At 31.0% G+C, this 25,944-nt stretch overlaps 2 protein-coding genes and 1 pseudogene across 2 annotated transcripts; 1 reads left to right on the top strand and 2 right to left on the bottom strand.

The window, feature by feature from the left end:
• Window positions 1–2,221: 2,221 nt before the first annotated feature.
• On the top strand, window positions 2,222–4,766 carry LOC105176742 (uncharacterized). Its single transcript, XM_011099640.3, has 2 exons — window positions 2,222–2,819; window positions 4,606–4,766. Exons 1-2 carry the CDS (start codon window positions 2,488–2,490, stop codon window positions 4,661–4,663), a joined length of 390 nt encoding a protein of 129 aa, XP_011097942.1. The 5' UTR covers window positions 2,222–2,487; the 3' UTR covers window positions 4,664–4,766.
• Window positions 4,767–9,078: 4,312 nt separating this feature from the next.
• Window positions 9,079–9,851, bottom strand: LOC105176741 (desiccation protectant protein Lea14 homolog pseudogene; annotated as a pseudogene).
• A 2,137-nt stretch (window positions 9,852–11,988) lies between these two features.
• Window positions 11,989–14,692, bottom strand: LOC105176740 (scarecrow-like protein 21). Its single transcript, XM_011099638.3, has 2 exons — window positions 14,532–14,692; window positions 11,989–13,914 (listed from the first exon to the last, which is right to left on the bottom strand). The coding sequence occupies exon 2, from the start codon at window positions 13,813–13,815 to the stop codon at window positions 12,190–12,192; it is 1,626 nt and encodes a 541-aa protein (XP_011097940.1). The 5' UTR covers window positions 13,816–13,914; window positions 14,532–14,692; the 3' UTR covers window positions 11,989–12,189.
• Window positions 14,693–25,944: the final 11,252 nt, after the last annotated feature.

The following is a 25,944-nucleotide window of genomic DNA, read 5'->3' as shown; positions in this document are numbered from 1 at the left end:
ATTTTTATGTTTTCATCATATTTTCGACATATATGTCATGATTCTGTTGATCAATCTTCTAGCAGAAAATAACATGACATGAATACCTTGTCGCACTATTCTGGGACCACTCGAATCCTGGACATGCATGTGGTCGATCAATTGCGTCCATTTGCACAACACTCTGCAAGTTTTCCTCCTCGTAGTCAGCATCAATCTTCATCGTTCTCCTACTGACTCAGCCCTTGTACTAAACAGTTTCCACAAAATTCGTCCAGACATAAATCCAGGTACCCTCTGCCAAATCAATTTCGGGTAAACAGGTGGCGAAGTGGGTGTGCATTTGCCTTCCTGTCCAGGTAACTACAACTAAATTCCGACAGTAACTGGACTCCGGATATTTCGAGGTGAGAAACACAAATTTGTCTCTGCATTCAATTCTCATTTCTCACGCACTTGGAAGTTGCCAAGTGAACGACGAATCTGCGTCTGCGTTTCTAGACATAGCTGTCGTCTTCTCCCAGTTCGAGTTTGTCGCGATTTGGTGGGTGGTTATTGTTAGTATGTGGTGCAGGAGGAATTTGATGTTGCCCAATTGGATTCTGTTCACATGGAAAAGGTTTTACTAATCAAGTCCGGTCACGTCCAAAGTCCGATCCATTGTTGGGTAATGATGAATGATAAGTTCAAACGTAATATTAAGTTGATAAATTATTACATTCAGATTAAATCGTAGATATGTTATAACGTGGGATACATGGCAAGCTAGTGACACATACAATACTTAGTTAATCTTCCATCCGCGTTCTGTCAATTAAATAGGCGTTGAGGTGGTCTGTCCTTTTATTTAAATAATGTGTTCTTTATATTTGAACATAAATGTGGCTATACTTTTAAAACTTTATACCTTTTAATGACTATATTTCTTGATCGGACACGTCTATCAGTGATACTTTTTCAACTTTTATCAATAATCCTGCATGTTTTATGTCATTCCGTCATTTTGTCAAAAGTATTTAAAGTATGACATCAATGACATTATAATACTTTTGTATTTATTTGTATGATTATAAATTTAATAATATTAAATACTTCGACTCTAGATTTGAACTGCGCTTTATTTAATATTAACATATTTTAAATTTTACTTTCTTTTTTAAGTGAAAGCGTGAACTATTATTTACAAATTAAATCGATTACGATCATCAATATTAAATATCTATATCTAACAACAATCGACTTCTATAACAATCGTATACTAATCATCAACATCAAATAACTATACATAAACAACACATACTATTAAAATAAAACAGCATTCGCACATATTGGTGAGGTTCTCTACTTCGCCAATTGTTCTTATCGACCGCAAATTCTTCTACTATAGAATCATTTATTATTTTTTAAATTATTTCTCTTAAATTTAAATCCATCAATTCAATTATGGTTTTAATAAATTTCAAATTATTTTAATATAAAATCATTTGAAATCGTTGGCGGCGCAATTCCTAATCTAGGGAAAGAGTTATAATCATACACATATAGGTGAACTGCATAATACCCAATTTATTGACTTGATTTGAAGGGCAAGGGAAAAAAAGTACCTGAATTCTCCATGGTTCCCTCATAATTTTACCAAAATGCCATTCGAGCTATATTTTTATGAACATCATTTACCACTAAAAATAAAAAATAAGAAATTTCACAATCACCCCTTAATGGGCTAATTTTCTAATTATTTGGACTTTTGGGGTGAAAATAGAACAATCTTTCACAACTTTAGGTTACAGGTAGAAAAATTTAGTTTGAACCCAACTCAACTAAATCTAAATTAATCATACAGTTCACGAAAAATGATCAATTACACGGCAGATATGATACACTTGCTTTATAATTAATTTGATTCGACTAAATTCGATTCGGATAAAAATTTTCCGTGAGCTTAGCTATATTGAAATTATATCGTCGGGAAGTACGGATTAAGATATCAGCGATGACCAAACGAACCGTCTCCGCGAGTTATTTATTAATTTAATATATATAAAAAAATTATATTAATAAATTTATTTTAAATATATTAAATTAATAAATAACTCCCGTCTCCGCCGCCTACTCGAACGGTCAGAAGCAGAACGGCAGGGCAGTAATGTAATTACACAAATTACGATTTGATGGCCTATGAACATCCAACACAGAAGATAAGGACAAAACGAGGCCACCTATCTATTAATATAGACGCACTCCACTTCCTACCATCTCCCATAGGCCACACCTTCTCTCTCCTCTCTCTCTCATCACACAGAGAGCATGATTCATCACACACACAAAAGAAGAAGAAAAAACTAGAGAAATACACCCTGGCAATGAAGATTATTGCCCTAAATCTAGTCAGATAGCTTCAATTTCAATGCCTACTTACTAACAGTTATATATATCGATGTATACATTCGAGCTGGTTGGGTTGTTTGTCGTTTTGGCCGATCTTTTGTGTGTCTGTGTGGTGTAAATATGAGGTTTTTCTTGGAATTTGTGACGTGTTGTGGGTCATGCACGACGTCGGGGGGGACTCGGCACCCCGCGGAGGAGAGGAAGTTGCTGGTGGTAGAGGAGCCTCCACCTCGCAGAACGGGGCGGAGGCACGGGAGGGTGAGGGGCCGTGGCCGCGGCCGCCAATGGACTCCTTCGCTGTCGTCCATATCCGAAGACTCGTTGGTGGTAGAGAGAATTAGGAATGCTGAGCGGCCGAACAAGGCAGGGTGGCGGAGGAGCCTCAAAAGGAAGGTTGCGGCCTTAAGATCGGAAAGAGATCGGAGCCGTTCCTTCGATCGCGATACTGACCGGTAATTTTTGCTGAAACCTTTCCCGATTTGCAATTACTTTCTGGTGAATTTTGTGCTTATTTTTTTTTCCAGATCTTCTACTTTTATTTTTCTTCTCAGATTATCTTGCGATATTATTTTAGCTAAAACAATGATAAATAATAAAATTATTAGGGTAAATTATATATTTATTCTCATATTAGGATATTCTAACTGAAATTTGTATAATTATTTATTTCTTGATGTTTGAAAATTATAAATAAACACGGTCTGACAAATTCCTCTAGGTGTTATTTGTGAGACGATCTTGAAAATCGGCGATATTATGACAAATTTTATAGGAACATAATGAAATCTAATCTAAATTATAAAGATATTTACATTCGATCGAGTTATTATTAATTTATAACAGATCAAATAATTTTTTTTAATTAAATTATACTTATAAAGTATACCTCCTCATATGTATTAATGCATGATGTATGGACATGCCATATAACTTATCAACACATTTGTGTACGTCACCTTAAAATATGTCGAAGTGGTTCTAGGTAAATTGGTAATAAATCAGCTAGAACATTTGCGAGTAACTGATTCCCGAAGTTATAGGCAAACTAGGCAGGTTTCAGTCCAGCTCACGTATCATAATTAATATTTATCTAAATTACCAATGGTTTGTTAAAGAATGACACCCAACTCAAAGAGTGTTTTAACTACGTATGAGGGTAATTTGATCATAAAAGGATTTATTTGATTTGTTATAAATGAATAATAAGTCAATTGAGAGTAAATATAGATTTTTTTTTTATTAATATAAGCAAGTTTGGTTAATTCTGGCTTATGGAGTTACTTATTTGTTAGAGATAAACAAACTTCAAGAGTGCTAAATGTAATTTTCCAAATTACAATAATCTATGTAATTATACCAAACATCAGGGAAGGAAAATGTAATTATTCCTAAATTATAGATGAAATTTTTAATTTAAATATAAAAACATTGTCAGTTTAATCATTGAACTTCAATAAATCGAGATATAACTACACAAGTCAAACATATGAATATAAAAAAATCATTTGATTATTGGAATTAAATAAGTTCATAAGCTACCTTAAAATTAAAATTTTAGATAAAGATCTTCAAACAACTGTTTTTCTTGATTCGCACAATAGCATAGATTAGTTGAAGTATAGAGTACCCAATTTCTTGCCTTCTGGTAACTGATACATTGTTTTGAAAAACAAATTTTAAATTTTTCTTAATTTTCTGTAAAAAATTCACTGTTGGATCAAAACCCCATCTCTCTCTATCAAAGATCTTTCCTAGCATGAAATTCTTGGTGCAGAAATTATATCATCAAATTCAATTACCTCATTTTTCCTGCAAAAACTAAAAGGATAAATGTAATTTACCACTGTGATATATATCTCCTATGAAAAAAGAATTAGCAAATAACCCTCGTGTGTTTCAAAAAATGAAACAAATTAATTTTTTTTTTCAAAATACAGGAGATAATTTGATATTTTATTTTTTATAGGGTTTTTTTTTCTCAATTTTCATATCACATTAGGGTAAATTGCATTTTTGTCAAAACTAAAATAATACATATACATACACCATATATCTTAAAAGGGTTTAATGCTATTTACTTTTATATGATATTGCAAATGAGCAAATTATCCATCTATAAAAAAAAATAATAGCAATTTATCTTATTATATTTTTTAAAATAGAACAATTTACCTTCAATTTCATTATCCCTATGTAAATTAATTGTTGATATTTTTCATTATTATTGGTAATATGCAGGCAACCTCCAGTTTCAGCACTGATGCCAACATTTTCTGCAACGCCCTTCATGTTTTGAATGGTTTCCTGATTTTAAACTTATTGTGTACATACACAAAACCTACCTCAACTTTTGTACAGCGTTTTTGGTCATTTATGATATGATATGCGCTTTTATATCATATATATACTGTACATATTCCCTCCATTGCTATTTTATTTTAGGGTTTTTTCTTACAAAAAAATAAATAAATCAAATCGTTGAGTAATATAATACAATTATTAAGTTTAGATCGATGAGCCAAACGAATCCTACCTTAAATGTTAAAATTGGAATTTCGTAATTTAAAGTTATGAGTTCAAACCTATTGATGGGGTGTTCGTTTATTTTAATAGCAATTATTTATCTATTTAAATAATATAGCAATTAACAATTGATTGTAAATGATTATCATGTTTTGATAATTAATATATTAATTCCTATAATTATTAAATTTTCTGGGGTATTTATGTGAATCTTTAAAAAAAGAATTGATGGAAGGTCTAAAATTAATTATATTTATTCATCACAAATATTACACAATAGAGTAAACAATATATCGCCTACCATAATGTTTTTAATTCATCAATTACATAATTGAAGTAATTAAACACCTTATAAATTTTATTAGTTCATTCTATCAAGAATTCGAGTTTTATCAACCATTTATCCCACACATCAAAAGTAAGCATTTTGTTATTGTATGTATTCGATTAAATTAAACAAAACGAAGATTACTAAATATTTTAACTTTAAATGTGAATGAATATAAAAAAAAGAAGGTAATTTGCACTTTGCACCCTCAAAATAGGGTTAATAGGCACTTTCCACCATTAAAAAAATATTGATTAATAAAGTATTTGAAGAGATGGTTATTTTGTGGGGAAAGAAATAAAAAAAAATAGTGTATTTTTATAAAATCTATTTTTACAATCAAAGTTATTTATTTTAAGATTTTAATACTTTTATAAAATCAGTATATAAGGGGTGCAGTGAAACTAAATAAAATTATAGTGTATAGTCTATAACCGCATTCTGATCGGATCACACAAAAATTGAACATAAATTTAATGGAAACTAACAGATTGAGTTAATTGTTAAACGATGATTAAAATCAGCAAGTATTGATAATTTTTCTAAAAAATGATGGAGTATTTAATTATGCTAAATTCTGGGTGGAGCTTGTTGTAAGTTATTATGGAAAAATAGGGTAACTATCATTTTTGGTCCCTCAACTATGTCATTTATTCGGATTTGATCTCTTATATCTTTCACTTATCAAATTTAGTCCCTTACGTTTAAAGATTTGAGATTCCACCACCATTAAAACTGACAGATTTGTACAAAAAATAAAAATAATTAAAAAATACAACTGGGCTCCGGGAGAATTTGAAGTTGTGGGTGTTGGATTGTTGCCCAAGAATTGGTTGATTGGTAAGGTATGTAACTTTGTTTTCTATTTTTATTTTTCTATAAGTTTTAAGTAAAATTGATGAATTTTTTACATTTAAAAAAGTAAGGATTCGTTTGGTCAAGTGAGAAAAAAAAATAAAAGCGCAAGAGGGAGGGAAAGTGAAAGGGGGAAGGGGAAGGGAAAGAATAATAGTTTTTATTCAAGTTATTTGGTATGATTAGAAGGAGAGTGGATATCAAATACTTTTTCTTATGTGGTACGACGAAAACAAATTAAGAAAAAAAAATTAATTTTTATAATTTGACTGAATAACTCTTCTCTTTATTTTGTATTAGAAAATAAATAAATTAATATTATACTAATATAATTTTAAAAAAATTATTAATAAAAGTATTTATCAAGTGAGAATAAGAATATTTATTATTAATAAAAATATTAATCAAAATGAGTGTTGTTATTTATTCTAAACTGATTAGTTTAAATAAATAAAAATTACTAACTAGATTGTTTACCTGATTGTTGACTTCAATTCAGTAGTTTTTCAGCGATTTTGTTATTTTTTCTCTGACAATTATATACAGCATTTGTAATAAAAAAAAATATACTTTTTTATCTTTTTGGCTTTATACTTCCACTTTTCCACCTCTTCATATATACATCGAGTTTTGCTTCACTTTCATCTCTTCCGCATAACCCAACACTAAATTAATTCTTATGTATTTTTACTTCCAATTCTTTAATACTTCCACTTTTCACCCGAACCAACCCCTCCATAAGTCTAATGAGAAAAAATTTTAGAGGGATGAAATCCAAATAAATAGAAGAAGGAGAAATGTTGAGAATTACCCTTGAAAATTATATTAAAAAATAGTATAAAAGCATGGGGAATGGTGAGTCATTTATGGGGTGGGATCAGCATCACCCTCCTCCTCTCTGTCACATTCATTAATTTTCTGCCAATAACCCCATAACTCAGATCTTGGGCTCTATCTATTTCAGAATTTTTATTTTTATTTTTTTGAAAAAAAAGGAATTTTTTATTGTAACTATATATATATTTCAAAAATTAATCAAAATTAAATTTTCCAACTCCTCCGAAACTGAAATTTATAAGCTATCTTTCAAAACAATATGTTGTCGTAATTGAACCACTTGATCGTTCCTACTATTAATTATATTTAAGTATTTTTTGGTCGCTTTTTTATTAAAAAAAATGAAGTTGAAATTTTTAAAAATATATATATATAAGTATGGAAAATATATTGGTTAAGATATAATGAAGTGTTGGTATTGAAAAATATATATTCAAATCAAATATTAAAATTCAATTTGTGCTTACTTTTCAACACGTTATTCAAACATCAACAACTTTTACTTTTTAGCAACTTTTTCTATAATGTTCTTTTCTTACCATCTCTCCTCATTTCTCTCTACTTTCATTTTAGTACAATTTAATTATATATATATTAATAGTATTCATCAATCATATGATAAGTAACAAAAGCAATATTATTAATTTCTTATCCTAAATATTTTCGAGTACACAAATTCTTTCAACTAATCATATTATGGAACAAAAAGTGCAATATTACAGGATAATTGCACTTTTGGTCCCCAAGCATTCCCATTTATTCAATTTTGGTCATCCAACATAGGTTTGTTACACTTTTAGTCCTCAAATATCCATTTTTTACACTTTTTGTCCTCAAATATCCATTTTTTTACACTTTTTCGTCCCTTCCGTCATCTTTCAATCAAACTTGACAGAGAGCTCATGTGTGACTCAGCATATTCCTACATGTCAAGCATACCTATTTGATCTATATCACAAAATCAAAAAACTCTAACGTACTCCCTATGTGGAGTGTTTCATTATTCCACCATAATGAATTGAGTGTAAAACAATTGAAACTAATTATATCATTTCATTTAATATTTTAAATTTTAATGTATCCAACAAACAACAAATGAAAAACAAAAAATAAAAATACCATTATATATCCATCAACAAGTAAATATAAAAATCCAACAACATTCACAACTCCATCAATAATATCTAAATTTGCCCAACAAATATTTACCATAATCCCAAGTGAATCCAAAGCGTGCTTGTTGCGCCTTGCCATCGCCCATGAACAGATTTCAAAAATTCATCACTTTGCTCCAACAGCAATCGCGTTCCGGTCCAAATTTCAACAGCGATTTAGGGTTCTAAAATTAGGGGTGTTACTCAAAAGGAATACTTATAATTAGGAAGGAACTTTAAGTAAAATGGGGGATTTGTTCCAAGGAGGAAAGGAATCTGGCTAGGGATTTGTTTGAGAAAAAAAGGAGAAATTTTTTTGGGGATAAAATCGAACAAGTGAGGAAAGAACCATAGGTGGCTATTATTTTTCAGCCTTTTTTTGCCTCACGTGCGTCACACATGAGCTCCTCCATTAAGTTTGACGGAAAGATGACTGCAGGAACGAAAAGTATAAAAAAAAAAGGATATTTGAGGACCAAAACTATAACGGGCCTATATTAGAAGACCAAATCGAATAAGTGGTAGTGTTTGGGGATCAAAAGTGCAATTATCTCGCAGTATTACTAATTCAATGTTCAATTCTGGACTTAAGTTCGATCGACCTCAATTCAAATTAAAATAAATATTTCTTGAAAATTGACCAGCTCTGATAAATCATTGAAAAATAAATATTTGCCGAAGATTTTTCAACTCGATTCCGTCAACAATTAAATACGTTCAACGATTATGATTGATATATTTTTTTGGAATATCATCCGACCATGAATTCTTTACTTTAAATTAACAAGTGTAAGCATTATTTGCTGAGAATATCATCACCAAAATTGCAGCCAGTCGACAAATACAAAATTTGACGGGCAAATAATGTTTTAGTCTGGTGATTATGAAATAAATTTGAATTTTGTTTTATGTATGTTATATTCATGTATTAGTAAAATAGTTAAATTACTCGATTTATTAAAATATTGAGATAATTGAATCGTTTCTATGCAAAGAAAGTAAATCAATCGCAAATAAATTAAACTTTTCTTTTTATTATTGATTATGAAATGAGGTATTGTTACAGCAAGGTCATTCATGCGAAGGTAAAAATGAGACGAAGAAGAGGAAGCAGATTTCATTTCTCCGCGTTCTCGGATGAGTTTCCTCCGAAGAAATCAGAAAAGGTAGGCAGCTTCATCTCACCTTTATACGACAACGGAATCGTGATGTTTCCCACCACCGGAAGATCGATAATCAGCCCCAACTCTAGCAAGTAATCGATATCCCAATCGCAGCCGACGTCCCTCACCAAGCTGACCACCGCGCTGTGCGGCACCTTCACCGTCACATCCAGCATCGTCTTGTCATTAGCCGTCAGCGATCCAGGGTCCGGGATGGACCCCGACGCGATCCCCCTTTCGGCGCTCTTCACCACGTACACGATCTCCCCGATCGGGATCGGAACCGAGTAGGGATTGGAGACGGAAACCTTGGCCAGCAGAGTAATTCCATCGAGGCCTAAACCCTTGAAATCGACGTCCGTTACAGTCGCCTCCGGCACCGGCACGTTGGCCAGCTTTTCCGCCACGAAATTCTTGGCTTGTTCCAGAATCTCCATTACTGGTTTTCGGATCTCGCCGGATTTCGTGGTAATTGATTGCAGTTAATTACCCTTCGGATTCGATCGGGACGATGGATGGAGAGAGGGAGGCGGGGGAGGTCCGAATATATAGATGCAGCCGAGAACGAGTTGACAGTGGAAGACTTGAGGCGGACGCGTTGTTAACATGGATGGGGTGTGGGAAAGTCCGTGTTTTGAGATCTGTTGCTCCTTTTTTCTTAAGGCGGCAAATGAGAACTCATTAAATACCATATGCTATACTATATATTAAATATTGCAATTATATGATTTTTCATATTTTCGTACTACATTCATATAAAAATAAGGGATATCTACTCAGTTCTCTCTTAAAATTTTGTGTAATTCCATATAAATTCTTTTTGGTTTGAAAAAAATTATATCTGTCAACTCTAATATTTAGTCCGTTTATTAGTCAAAATTCATTAAATTTGATAGTATTTGAAAAAAAAAATGAGATTAAAAGTTATATTCATCTTCAATTCATTTATTACTGGTTTTTTGCTAGTTAAATAAATAATTTTATAATCAAATTACACTTTTACATCATCACAAATTAATGCATGTGATGAGGTATATTTTCATCATTATAAAAATAATTTAGTCACAAAAGATTTAATTTGACCTACAATAAGTCAATCAAGGATAAATATTAATTTTTATTTAATTTTTTTAATTATTATCAACAAATCAAATTAATTTTAACTAATGATATATATGTAGGGAATGCAAAAATTCGTGTTTTTTTTTTTATAATTTAATGGTCAATGATGAACAGAGAATTACCTTTTTTTTTTCAGGTAAAGGTAATTTTCATTAAGTAAAAAAAAGTACAATAGTACAATACAACTTACTTAATCTAAGCGGTTTCCTCGACAGACCAAGGAATTCGCCATAAGCGGTAAAACGCACAAGTGCTAATAGTATTAGGTAATTCTACGTTAAGAATTCTCTGATGCACATCTCGAACCATCAGTGCACCCACAGTACGTGTATCTCTATGTATTCCATCAAATCGCATAATGTTGCGCTCACGCCAAATATGGTACACACACGAGGCTAAAAGAGCGCGGTAGGCCATAGAAATATAGTGTTTGCCTCTCCATCTGCGAGCAGCCCATAAAACGTCAGTAGCCCAAGCTCGGTTTGGCCAATCGAACCAAAGTGTACATCGAATCACTTTTAAGCAGCCACGCGAATAAGTGCAGCAAAAAAAAAGATCATCATGGATCTCATTAGCACCATCGGAACAAAATACGCAGGAACTATTAAGAGAATTACTTTATAATTTAAATTGTTAAAATTCTTAAATATATTTGATCATGATAAGCTTTATACAATTGGTCACGTCCTAGTGATAATAATAGATTTGTGAGACTAAATTATTTACAGAATTTATATCCATTTTCTTGTAGTGTTAATTGTGTCTCAACAACTTATACAAAATTTTTGTTACTAATAAAATTTAGGGACAGTTACACTCTATTTTCTTGAGATTTGGTGTAATTATACGTAAACTCTCCGTATTTTGCAAAATTATATATAGTACCCTTGAGGTTTGCTTCCATCTAACAAATAAATTTTTCGTTAGTTAAAATTCTCTAAATTTGCTGATATTAACAACAAAAACTAAATAAAAATAGATGCTTGTCATCGATTGACTTATTACTGACTTAGTGTAGGTCAAATAATTTTTTCAGACTAGAATACCCTTATAACGGTAAAAATATACCTCCTCATGTGCATTAATGCGTGAAGACGTATGAGGGTAATTTGGTTATAAAAATATTTATTTGACCTATTATGAGTAATAAGTGAATCGGAAGTAAATATAAATTTAGTTTTTTTCAAATTTTTTGTTAATATCAACAAATTTGATGAATTTCGACTAATTGATGACTTATTTATTGGATAAAAGTAAACCTCAAGAGTGCTAGATGTAATTTTTCAAACTACATAGATCTAACCTATAATTACAATAATCTCGGAGAGGGGGTGTAATTATTCATAAAATTTATCATAATTAATCACTTCTACAAGAGTGTGGGTGGTGTGCGAAGTCGTCAGTTAGAGATGGGATTGAAGAGGTAGATCTCAATATTATAAAATGGGCCAAGTGTGTCAATTAACATTTATAAAGGGTCAATAGATGATCAGGTGTAGGAATCCACGTGCCATAATGACAACCATCGGATAATTTAGGATGAATTGGCAGGACGACCCAACCAGATAAAAAGACGACAATCTTCGTCTTATTTAGTTATTTTGGAGTTTTAAATGATTTGTTTTATAATTTGATTGAATTTTCTATTTCAAATCATATTCTCTTTCCTATTTCATTTCAAATATAAATTCTTTCCTTTTAACAAAGTAAATGACTCTGTAAAGCACGATCAAAATTACATACAAGAGAACCTATACCATTTCTAGTGGAACTATCTCTGTTTTCATTGTCTGGCTGCATTTCTATACTAACTCTACATATGCATTTCCCAGTCCCATCTTCAGTGCCAAGCAGATGCTGAGATCAAATTCCTATCCTTCCATCCTAACAGCATACCTCCATCCTTCTCCAGCAAGGTGTAATGCTCGGAGTAGCATCTCAGCAATCCCCTAATCACCGAATTCACGTAAGAGCTCAACGGCAACTGCCGGAAACCTGCCATCATGAACCTCGATCTCCACTTGCCAAATAGCTCGTGTCGTTCCACTCTTGCCTTCCCTTCACACGCAATGACGTTCACAATTTCCCTTGCTAGACATTGTTGCTCGACGTTAATCCGTTCCTTCCCCTCCCTCGGCATCGTAACATCTATCGACTCGAACATCGCCAAGTAGTAGTCCAAGGTCTCCGTGAACCTTGCGAGAAATGGGGCGGTGTTTGTGTTTGATTCTTGCTCGACCAGAGTGACCACCTTAGGAGAAAGTGATTTCACCATCCTTAGAAGCCCATCTCTTGGATTGGACACGTCAACACTCTCGTCGGGCGTGTGGTGGAGCTGGAGCGGAAAGTTCACTGCCAAGGCCTCACCGGGCCGAATGTCGAGCATGTTCCGTGTGACATCAAGAGCAAAAACTGGAACAGCATGAAACTCAACAGGGATGTTATATTTCTTGGAGATTGCCTCAAATCGTTTCCTTACTGCTGCTAGACCATCTCCACGAGCGTATTCTGAAAAGGGATCATCGATCCCGGAAATGCGCACTCCTGGAGCCCCACCAGGTCTTGCTGCAAGTGCTTGCAACAGAGTTATCCATTGTGTCCCCTGTGCAATCTGGAAATCGATAATGTGTATGCGGTCCTCATTTTTGCACGCTTCAGCAATGGCGCCATTAGCAGCCATATAACCAAATTTGTAATATGGACATATCTCGTACAGAATGCGCATATAGGATAGCAAATCCTTGCTATCCAGCTCACTGCACTTTAAAGCATGGTAAATGTGGGTCCCCGACAACTCTTTCCTTGCTATTAGCCCTTCTAGCATGTAAGCACCTAGCCGCTGAATCGGCTCTCCGCTAATAGACACTGCCGCACGGGCATGCTTTACCAGTTCCTCAAATTCATTTAATTTGTCTTCAGAAAGAGCTCTAGCACACGAAATCAGCAGGTGTTTGAGATTATCAGTAGGGATGACCGGCAACATCGCAAAGTCCTCCATTGCTCTGCAACATTTCTCAATATGCTGCTCATCGTTCCAGCTGCCAGGCCTGGAATAATCATCTGCATCCATAAGAGCACTCTCCAACTCCCATAGGGCCTGTCTTATGTGATGATTGCCATTTACATTTTGGGGAAACGATGGATCGTTAGAGCAAACTAGTGAACTATCTTGAGGGCAGAACGGAGAGGGTGCCGGTTGCTGGAGGCAATTGTTGTAATCCAGCAAAGAATTAGAATAAAGGGTCGCTCCAGAAGGATTATAAGCCAAACCATCCGGATCCCAACTAACACCGTACGTGGCGAGGGTCTCGGGATCGTAAGGGGTAGAGAAAGGAAAACTAGGCAAGTTTCTTGAATCCAACTTGGATGACCTAAACAGCCCTGGAGGCATGGATGAAGCACTAGTATACGACGAGTAGGCTAAGCCTGCACCTGCAACCTCGTATCCAAGATAATGGGAGTCCATCCTATATAGCAAGAATGCACTTAATTTCCAACAAAATTCAGGTTGTCCCGAGAAGCGTTTATAAGTCAATCTTGAAGGAATCCGACACAAGATTCCAACCTGAAAACGAGAAAGAACAACGTGGAAAGATTAATAAACACGTTATTCATGAATTAAGACGGCAGAGTGGATTTGAGGTATAACTACACCCCAATGCACAACGCACGGAGTAGGTGGACGTTGTCACTTATCGAAATCGACGATTATATGACAATCATCCATGCATCAAAGAGTATGCGAAACTCATCCATTCTAACTATCTCGAGTTCAGCAAAGTAAATTACAATTACTTCTCTTTTTAACATATATTCACTAGCCTACTAAAACAAGGAAAAGAACAAACACAGCCCAATTCAAGCACTGATCTTGTCACTATGCAAGTTACATAAAGCCATTTCAAGAAACACCACACCATGGACTCAAAAGCATATATTAAGATAATCCCATTCTAATTAACAAAGAAAACGGCAATTTGCAGAATTGAAATTTACAAACAGCCCATCTACAAATAAAATTTGTTGTGAGTCCGAACAGGGAAAAACAAGAACCCTTTGCATTAAACTTCCCCTCAACCTTTCAAAATCAAAACCCAAAACGAGCACAGAACTGGAAAATTGAAACATCTTAAGCAGAACCCAGAATCCAAAACTGGAACATATTGCAAGCACATGAAGTACCTGATGTTGTCTGCAGATGACAAGTCAAATTCCGAGTCCCGAGTAAAGAACGAGGGGTTTTTCTTTTTCGTTTTCGTTTTTCTATTTCTTTTTTTGGAGGGGGAGGGGGGAATACAAAATTTTGATGTTCTGAAATGGAAGATGGAGAAATATTTATACGCAGAGGTGCCGAGTGGGAGGGGATGGTGAGAGGAAGCTCCTCGTGGAGTTAACGGTGACGGAGACAGTGGGGCTGACTGACTCACTCACTCACTGACTGGAAGGTGTAAGGTTGAATTGAATTGGTTGACGGCGACGCTGACGATTTTGGCGACCACGCGCTCGACTCTACGAGAATGCAGTCCGCTTCTTTCAAATCGTATCTGATATTTTCCCTTTTTCATTTTTGTTTTATTTATTGTTGGGAAAAATATGACGCGCTGATTTTGATCGTCGCGCACGCGCGGAATCTGACGGTCGTCCTTGCTGTCATTGGTGAAATCTTTTGGCCAAGTCACGATCAACGTGGGGAATTGAGTGGCTTTCTTTTAATATATTTCTTTTTTTAAAACACTAAAATATACGGCACATTCTATTGTGTGTAAATATATTTAAAAACTATAAATAACTAACAATTTTATTGATAAATTATTTATTAATTATAAAATAGTGAATTCAAGAACATAAAAATTAAAATAAATTTGAGAGTTATTTTAATAAATCTATTAAATAATATTAAAATCACTATTATGACAAAATTTTATTAAAGGAAAAGAATAAGTTAAAAGATAAATTTGAATATATAAAAATTGATACCGCGGCAATAGGGTACTCTTTTATATTTTTAAAATATTTATTCTTCTTATTTATTTATTTTTTTGTCTTATTTAGGGATGACAAAATAAAAATTGAGATCATCCTTGAAATTAAATAAATACCTAGCTTTTATGATGTATTTTCTGCTCTGTTGTGATGTTGCACAATAACGTAACGTGAACATGCATATGACATACATATTTCTATTTTTAAATTATAAATTAATTTAATTTTTAAATAATCACATAATATTAAAAATGTAATAAAAAGATTGCTACATAGAGACAATTTCTATTGAATTTTCTGTAACAATTTCTTTTTTTACTTTATTTGATATATACATATTATGTATATATTTCTTTTTTGAGAAAAGATTAGATTTTTTGTTTTGATAAATATAAATTTTATTAACTAAATGGTAGTACAACATGAAAGGCTAGGTAGTCACCTCGATAGGCCAAGGGATTCGCCATAGACGAAAAAGTGTACAAGTACTAATAGAAGGTGATAAATCAACACTAAGTATCCGTTGTCGGACATCTTCAATAATAAATTTTCTTACGGAAGGTGCCCCGCTTATTCCTCCATCAAATCATCGAAGATTGCGCTCGAGCCATATGTGGTACACAAAAGAGCCCAATATTACATGATAAGAAGCCGAGATATAATGCTTTTCTCGCCACCTTTTTATTGCCCACAAAATGTCAATAGTCCAGCCACTGTGTGGCCAATCAAAACGCAGGTGCGTCGGATCACCCTCAAATAGTGTTTTCAATAAGGGCGAAAAAAAAAATTATATATTTGATGAGTGTGTATTTATTGGGTAGAATACGAAATAGAATTTGTAATAAAAAAATAAAATTAAGAAAAAAAAATCACTTAATAATCGGAGGGATGTGGTAGTCTCGCCAGTGGAAAATAGACACGTGGAAATCGGAACACACTCTACTTTGACTGAACGTCGCGACACGCTGCGACTGACTCAGTCCCCATAGTACTGATTCTTGGAACTCCCAACAAACCACTCAAAAACAATCATTATTATTATTTTATTATTTAAAATTATAAAATATAACCAAACCACTTTAAATATTTTATTTTAAAATGGAAAAAAAAAACGGACGAATCAGAAATATTCCAATACAGAAACATATTATTTATTTATTTTTTCCTAAAGTTTCGAAAAGCAGTTGCTGTAATTTTAAATAAAATAGGATGTAAGTTGGACATCTTAAGCACGTGCATACCTAAATTGATATTATTAAATCTTTTTAATTTGATCACGAGTATATTGCTTTTTCATATTAATTTTAAATGATCTCAATAATTAAAAGATATTGAATATTGAGTTTAATATACGTATGGTTAAATATATATTATTTTATTATTATTATTCATACACTATTTTTTCTTACGTTTTGAGTCAGGAATTATAGCTACATAATTATTACATATATCAGTTTTTTATTAAATTTGCAAGGAAGGGTTATAATTATGGAGGGTGCGTTACATTTGGGGTTATTAAAGTGCGCTTTTGTTAAAAAGTGTTACACTTAAGATAACTTTCGTGAAAAGCTTACATTGAGTTCCGACTGAATATCTTGATATTAATTGTTCAATCGGACAAATCAAATAAAAAATCGACAGCCTTCGAACAAAAATATTAATTTATCAGTTGGACAGAAGTCATATTAAAATGGACAGAATGAAACAGATTCGTGCATGCCTCCTAAGTAATTGAGAAATAATAGGCAAGAGATGAGTTGAAAAGGCAAATTGAGAATGGTAAGGTAAAGGTTCATTTTATCAAGAAATCAAAGTGCGATGTATCTTATCTCTTCTCCAGTTCATCTACTATCCTACTTACCATATCTCCCTTCTTAGTATGAAAAGGCGGTAAATGCCAAGAATCGGTTCTTTCTGCTTTTAAAAGCGTGCTTCGTCACTCCAACTCTTGATGGCGACTTTTGATTCGACAGATGGATTTTCACCTCCATTATTGATTTGATCGTACTAAATTAAGACCGTTCATTTTTTTTTAAGTAAATTATTAATTAAAAATAAATTCGTTACAATAATTTTTATCGAAAATTAATATCTAACAATTTATTATGACAGTCATACTACAATCAATAATACCAAATACATTAAATCAAATCAATGCCTATTATTACAGTATAAACAACATCCCACACATAAAGTGGGGTTTGAGTCCATGGCCTCTAACGTCACGAGACATCAGCTTCGATGACTCTTAATTTGAATTTTAATATTTGATTATAAAGATCTTAGAAATTAACCCCCATTAATTACATATATCATTAAATTATGATTTTTAATTATAAATAATAATTTACAACAACCAACCTATTAGTTACTCATATAATATAATAATCATTTATTAATAATTAACACCTAAATAAATTAACAAAATGTTTTTAAAATAAATAAAGACATACAATTAATCAAATCTAAACTTATCACGATATAATCGTGAGACTTTAATTTTGTCACTTAATTATATATATATATATATATATATATATATAATCATATATTTATACGTGAGTGTGCGGAATACGTCGACCGTCCACGTGAAAGCTTAAAGAAAGACTTTGGGCTCTAATTGCACGTGTTTCTTTTTAATTAATCACGATACTAATTGATTATTGATACATGTGCAATATGCTTAATTTCATTTGTTTTAAACCAAAATTTAGGTGATCATGTATAGTTTAAATAATAATGTCGAGATCCCATTATTATAACATCAGAGAAAAATGTAATTTACTCATCTGTAATACAAATAAAAAGAATTTCTATGAAAAACGAACTAGCAAATTACATATTTTAAAAAATGAAGCAAATTATCATCCGATAAATGGTTAAGACGAGAGGTGGGTAATTTACTTCATTTTTCAAAACACATAAAGTACATAATTTGCTTATTCGTTTTTTTTTGTAGAAATTCTTTTTACTCATTTTCTTATATCACAAAGGGATAAATTGCATTTAATCCTGAAATCATGGGTCTAGTTATAGGGGAATTACTTATGAAAATTGTCAAATTACTGCGATGTAATGATAGTATCATCACTCAATAAATAGATCTCATTTGGACGTACGCTTCGACCCTCATTATAAAATACACAATCTCCCAAATGTTGGGTATATTTTGTCATTGAATTTGTTGATATTCGAATTTTCGAACTGTTTTGATGGTTAATACCAACTTTATTAATTTAAGTATTAAAAAATTATAATTGGAGTTTGCTCAGTGTTATTTTAATTGTGATCTACCTCGTTCTAATTTATTTTAAGGATAGTTATATCTACACTCCTGATTTATATTACATGTATATAAATTATTCTTATTTTTTAGATTAATTACGTGTGCATCTATCAAAAAAATCGGCATCATTTATATAAAATTATTTTTATTTTTTAAAAAATTATATATTCACTAATAAAAAAACGTGGATATTATTATTATACAAACGTACTGCAGAATAAAAGATATAAATAATCTGAACTGAGATTGTTTAGCGAGAGGGAGATGAGATCAGCAGGAACATGAAGGTCCAAACATCGCTCTCAATGGGATAGATTATAAAAATTTGAAGGTGATCCCACCGTTCATTTTGATCCACTCAATCGAATATCATCGTCCCCGGCCCCACACTCAAATCTCAAACCCAGGGTATGCACTGTAATCTGACTGCACCACACGCACCACACTGCAACAATTTCTAGAAGATCTTGTTCTTAAAAAAAAAAATAATAATAATAATAATTACATCTAATACTTTTGATTTTAACAAATAGGTCTCTCATTAGTGAAAATTCACTGAATTTGCTTATATTAATACAAAAAAAAAAGGATGAAACTTGATATTTACCCTCGAATCTCGATTGACTTATTGCAGGTCAAACAAATATTTTTCGACAAACAATCTTTGTAACAATGAAAATATACCTCTTCACATGCATTAATGTGTGAGGATGTATGAGGGCAATTTGATCATAAGAAGATTTATTTGACCTGTAATAAATTAGTAATAAATCAATTGGGGGTAAATCTTGATCTTTATCCATTTTTTTAGTTAATATCAATAAATTCGGTAAATTTTGACTAACGACTGAACTTATTAATTAAACCAAAAAAAAATCAAGAATACTATATGTAATTTTTCAAATTATAAAAAATTTATGTATAATTACACCGTAACTCAAAAAAAAAAGAGTGTAATTGTTCCCCCTTTTTTAAATGAACCTTACATTTTTCCCAAACAAACAATAAATATTGAGTCCATCTATTTACCGAAGTTGGCCTATATTTGAATTTAATAGTTCACAATACTAACAAAACAAAGCATTTGAGCCTAATATTTTGTTTGTGGCAAAGGCGCATGAGCCCACAAACATTTGGACCTAAGGGAGATGGGATTGGGTTGGGCCACTCCGTTAATTTTCTTTCACATTATGCCAATTCAATGGATTGATTGGTGCAGTTCACATCACATTTTAAAATAGTTATATCTCTTTTATCATGACGATAAAATTATTAATCTCATCGTCATTTGTTTCACTCGAAACATAAAAATAAACAAAATGTCAAAAGAGGTTGTAATTGGATGGATGCCTTTTCAGGATTCTTTTTTTTAAATAAGTGGAAATAATTGAAAATATGTTGTGAGTGAAAAATAATTTAGGCAATTTTTGAGTTGAAAATTGCAACAGCCTCTGCATTTGTCTCTACAGTTCCCCTTTTTCCCGTGGCCGTTGCACTTTTTTTCAATTTTTAAAGTGTAATGGTCTAAGAGCAATTGAGGCTGTTGGTCTCCTCTTTTGGGAGCAAACACAAATAACAATTCCCCCATTTCCTTACCATAGGAATTGGGTTCAAGCTTTGCTTACTCCTTTTTATTAATGGACTCTTGACGTATACAAAGGAGTGTGGTTTGTTCGAGAAATTCCTACCTCTCTATCTATCTCTGATATGTTTGGATTTTTTAAAACTTCATGGACATGCAGAAGAGAAATGCGATCCCCACTTGGACCAAGACAGAATTTTTACTTATTCAAATAACAATTAAGGTGAAGTAGGATCAGGAACGACGAATCTCTCTCTCTCTCATATCTTAGTAAAAATACCAATCAATGTGTGTATTTGTGCATAGTCATTTTGAGATAAGCTCTTTCTAATTTACTATTTTAGGGTGAACAGTAATTTACTCTTTTATAATATTGTAAATGAGTAAATTGTTCATTTATGTAAAAAAAAAAAAAAGTAATTTACTTTCATTTGCTTTTTAAAATGAAGCAATTTATCTATTTGGAGATAAATTGTTTTATTCTAAAAAATATAAAAATATAAATTGTTGCATTTAAAAAATACAGAGAGGTAAATTGCCTTATATATATATGTGGGGTATAATTTCTTTATTGATAATATCTCAAAGGGATTGTTTGTATTCTTTTTCATATTTTATCTTGAAAAGACATTTATTCCATTTCAATTTCCAGTTTTCTATTAATAATATGGGCCAGAAAAGCACTATTTTTAAGCATCACTAGCCCTCAAGACGAAATACTCCCTCGTTGTTTGAAAAATTACAAATATCCCTTGATGTTTGATGAAATTATGTATTATTTGATGCAGGTATGAAATTGTCAATTAAACCCAAACTGTATTTTTTTTCCTTTTTAATAAAAATAAAAAATTAGAAAGAAAACCTGACGGGGTTGATGAAAATTTTTAAAAAATTATCAAAAAAAATTGTCCTCTTAGTTAATAAAAAAAATTAAAAATAAATAAAATTATAGTTTTTAGTCCATACGAGCATTTTAGTCAGTTCACCATAACAAAAAGGATAGAAACCTAATGGAATGGGCTAATTGTTAGACGACCACTAAAATCAGTAAATATTAGTAATTTAAAAAAACTTTAAAAGAATATTCATAATTATATCAAATTTAAAATAAAATTATTTTAATTTACCTCTGATTTTATTAATAAAGTAACAGAAACATAAAATATAAATAATCGGAAAATTGTGTTTTCATAATAATTCTTGAAATGGGTAATGACCATTGACCTCCCTCCACGTCTTAAACAAATCTCTACTGTTGCAGATTGCTCCACACTAAGAAAATCAACCATTTCAACTCTATATTATTTTTTAATACTAGCAATTGGTCATTCAGTATTTGTGCGTATATAATCAGATAAATATAATATATATTTTTAAAAACACAAAAAATAATGAATATGAATAAAAGTATATAAATATAATTATTTATTTGTTTTAAATGCCGAACATTATTTTTTGTCCGCCCAACTTTACCTATGTCATATTAATTCTATTTTTTTTGGAATTTTGAACTATGTATAACATATATATTTTCTCATTTTTACTAATTATAAATCGATATTATATTTAGATACACTCTTTATATATACATATATATTGAATCTGCAGTTCTGTATATAAAAGAATATTCTTGTACATGTACTTTATATATAATCAAAATAGGAATATGATATTAACTAATTTTGCTATATATATATAAAATACAACGTTAGTGACAATATTAAAATTATCATTAAAAAGGGCTGTAGTAAGCGATAATAATTTTATAATTTCATCAACGACAAAATCGTATAAATTTTTTGCTACTAGTTGTAATAAGTCATAAAAACAATTATATATAAATTCGTTGCTGACTACTAACATTTAGTAGGAAAAAAAAATATAATTTTAGTCTTATAACTTTGCTGGATGACTTTTTTTGTTCTCTTCAATTTTGATTTTGTAAATTGATGACTATAATTTAAAAAAAAAAGAATCAGCACATTTAGTTCATGCATTAGAAAATGATAAATTTTCCCAAAATTAGCACACGTTTGATACGTATCCCTTTAATTTGGGATTTTTTTAATTTTCGGCCAGTTTTGTTAGTATTACATTTTTTTTTCTAATAACATTTGAACTAAATATGCGACCTCATATAGTTATAGAACAAGCAGATGCTCGTTTCTCTTATAATCCTCATATCAAGTCAGCAAAAACGGCCAAAAATATTTAAGAAAACCCTCAAATTAATTAGGTCATGTGCGAAATTTGAAGTAAATTTGCCATTTTTTTAAAATTTATAGTCCCCAATGATAGTTTTTAAATTGGAAAGGACTGAATGTGCCGCCACCCTACACTAGAAAAAATATGATTTTCGACTACGGTTAATTACTATAGTTAAAAGAAGAAAATCGTCGAAAATACAAATCAACTACGATTTGGCAACGACCACTAGCCATTGTTTTTGCAAGTATGGACAAAACCCTAACCATTGCTTAAATCATGACAAATGTTTTGGGTATGACTAAAAACCATGGCGAATATTGATTAACCATGGTAAAAATTTAAGTTTTTGCTTTGATTTTATTTAATCATGGTTAGTAGTATTGATTTACCACGACTTTAAGCCGTGGTTATTTATAATATAGCGAAAAATCAATTTTTTTCTAGTGCTGTAATCAATGAACTAAAATTGTGTTTTTCCCTAATCAGATAATATTATGAAAAATCAAATTATGAAAAAAAAAATTATCACTTGAATACTTATCATTAGCAATAATTATTTTAATATTATCACCATATTTTTTTTTATTAATGATAATTTAAAAAAAAAATCCACCTGACATTATCTATAGTCAATGCTTTCACCCTCAAAGATTTAGAACTTGAGGATATCACATTGTGTGCAAATTTTTCCATTTAATACTGAAAATGCAGTTGAATTAGGTTAACAGTTGATTACTTCCATTACCATATAATTAACATTAACACATCAATCAATCAATGTCCCAAAATTCAAACCTAATATTTATATGATGGTATCCTCTCCAAGTACATTCATGAAATGTTTTATTTTTTAAAAAATTCTTAGTTTGATTTATTTATGTTAGCTAATTTTCAGTTTTTGAAACGATAATTAAAATAAAAATATATTTATTTGGACGTATTTTTATTGAAGATATATCGATTTAATACCACAGTTCAATATGAAATACGATCACGTTAATTAATTCAAATGTATTCTCATTTCATACGAAAATCTAAACAAAATTAAAAACACACGCCTTTAATTAAAAATTGAAATAAAATCTAAATAAAATTAAAAAAACTTATATTTTTTTCAGAAGTGCTTAATTTTAGAATACTGAATAAGTGATTAAGATGCAAAAATTGTGAGGGTTTTGAGGTCAAATCAGCAAAATTAAACAATTCAAAAAATATATTTTTAAATTTATTTTTAACAATAAATTAATAAATAAGAAAAGGAAAAAAGAAAAAAGATAAGAATGGTGAAGAGCTTTGATGATACTCCATTACAGCTCATTTCTTCAAATCTCTTTCTCCTTTTCCTTTTTCCTATAAAGTATCAAACTTTAATCTCTATCTGTGTATCCTTACTATCAATCCTCCAATTATCAAAAAGTTAAACAATAATTATGCTCTTATTTTTTTAGATTTGGTATGACTGTACATAAATAGTTATAATTTAAAAAATTATATCTAGTATTTTTTAAGTTTGCTTTCGTCTAATAAATAAGTTATCCGTCAGTCAAAATTCATCGAATTTGCTGATACTAACAAAAAACGGGATAAAAATTTATATTTACTTTTGATTGACTTACTATTGATTTATTGCAGGTCAAATAAATCTTTCTATGATCAAGTTACTCTTATACATATTCAGATGTCAATGCATGAGATTAGGTATATTTTCGTTGTTATAAGCGAAAAAAATTTATTTGACCTACAATAAATCAGTAATAAGTTAATTGAGAATAAATATAATTTTTTATTCAGTATTTTTGTTAATATCAATAAATCTAGTAAAGTTTTGACTTATGGAGGGTCCTATTTGTTACATAAAAACAAACCTTAGAGGTATTAGATGTAATTTTTTAAACTATAGAAAGTTTACATGTAATTACATCAAATCTCAGAGAAGGGTAGTGTAATTATTTAAAGATTGATGAAAAACTTTAGAGATTAATCATCCAATAATTCCTCATAACTTCATTCTTTTATTTCTCTTTTCAATTAATATATATTTAAAATAAATAAATAATTTTAAAACTTAATATTAACTATGCACGTACATTTATGTGCCATGTATACTTTTTTTTTTAAAGTAAAAATAATAATTTATTATTTGTTGAATAAATCGATTACAATTATCATATATCTAAAGACAATCACCAACTATAATAATTATATATTAATTATTAATATCAGAAAACTATATATAATCAACAACTACTATTAAAGTAGACATTATCTTCATTTATCGATGGAGTTCGAATCGTAACCTTAAAATCATAATACTCAATTTCGATAATTAAATCAGACATTGATACATATGGCTTAAAGAGGCCCAACCCAGAAAGAACAGTAAGACTCATAACCCCTGAAGTATGCCTCAATGGTCTAGGAGGTCTCCTAAGACGCCCTTGAACTCGACTCGTAAATACAATCTAAGAATGAGAATCAACCCAAATGCTCACATTTGGCCATCTCCACATGGCAAACGACTAGCTTCCCAGTCATCCGCCATGATGGGTCATGTAAATCTTAAAGATATTGCTCATAAGGAAAGTCTTCCTGGAGTCTTTGACTCCTAGCGGTTAAAATTCCCTACTAACAAGGGGTCTCCCATAATTGAAAGATACACAATTATGGACATGTATAACAACAGATAAGGTCGGATTACAACTCATCCAATTGCCCTCATCCTCTTTCCCGAAAATAGAGATAAAAGTATGAGACCCTCAGCAGACAGGGCAGCCCTTTATCAATATAAAATTTTTCCCTCAACCGGGGGATACTCTCCAAATCTCTGAGCATTTTTATTAATACTCATCGAGCACTCTCTCTTTAACTTGTGTGTTTCTTCTTATAATTTGATCACCATATTTTAATTTCTTATTACATTTTTTTTTACTTTTTATTTTATTTTTTATCAAATTTAATATTAATTTGAGTTTTAGAGTACTAATGTAATGTTTTAGAGGTTTCATATATTAAGATCACACGTTCATTGACCCAAATTCAAAATGATAATCCAAATTTATTGAAACCCGTACCAATTTTACATTTTTACACGCATTAGACGTCACTGACTATTTGCCCTGTATACCACTAGTCTTTTACAGTCGAATCCGAAGCTTTTCGTTCTGGAGTCTCACATTCTTTGCCAGTTAATTTTATTTTTATCTTTTTTATTTTGCTTTTCCAATTATCATCAATATTAAAAATTGTCGAAATTATTAAAAAAATATTACTTATGATAATTTATTTATTTTATTTTTATTTTTTGATATAATTAAATAAAAATAATAGAAATTTAAATAATTCGATTCCGACCACTAATTATATTAATTAAATGCAACATACGAAAATAATTAAAAAGAAAAGGTACTATGAGAAATGGCTGAAATCACGAAAATGTACATTACACATACAATTGAACACACTTTGGGCGACCCACATTCCCTCTTAAATACAGCATTAAATTTTAAAAATCGAAGAGCAGAGGCAGAGGCGACAAC

The sequence above is a fragment of the Sesamum indicum genome, linkage group LG13 (genome assembly GCF_026168435.1).
Source record: "Sesamum indicum cultivar Baizhima isolate 11 linkage group LG13, ASM2616843v1, whole genome shotgun sequence".
NCBI lineage: Eukaryota > Viridiplantae > Streptophyta > Magnoliopsida > Lamiales > Pedaliaceae > Sesamum > Sesamum indicum.
This window is presented reverse-complemented; position numbering and strand designations above follow the sequence as displayed.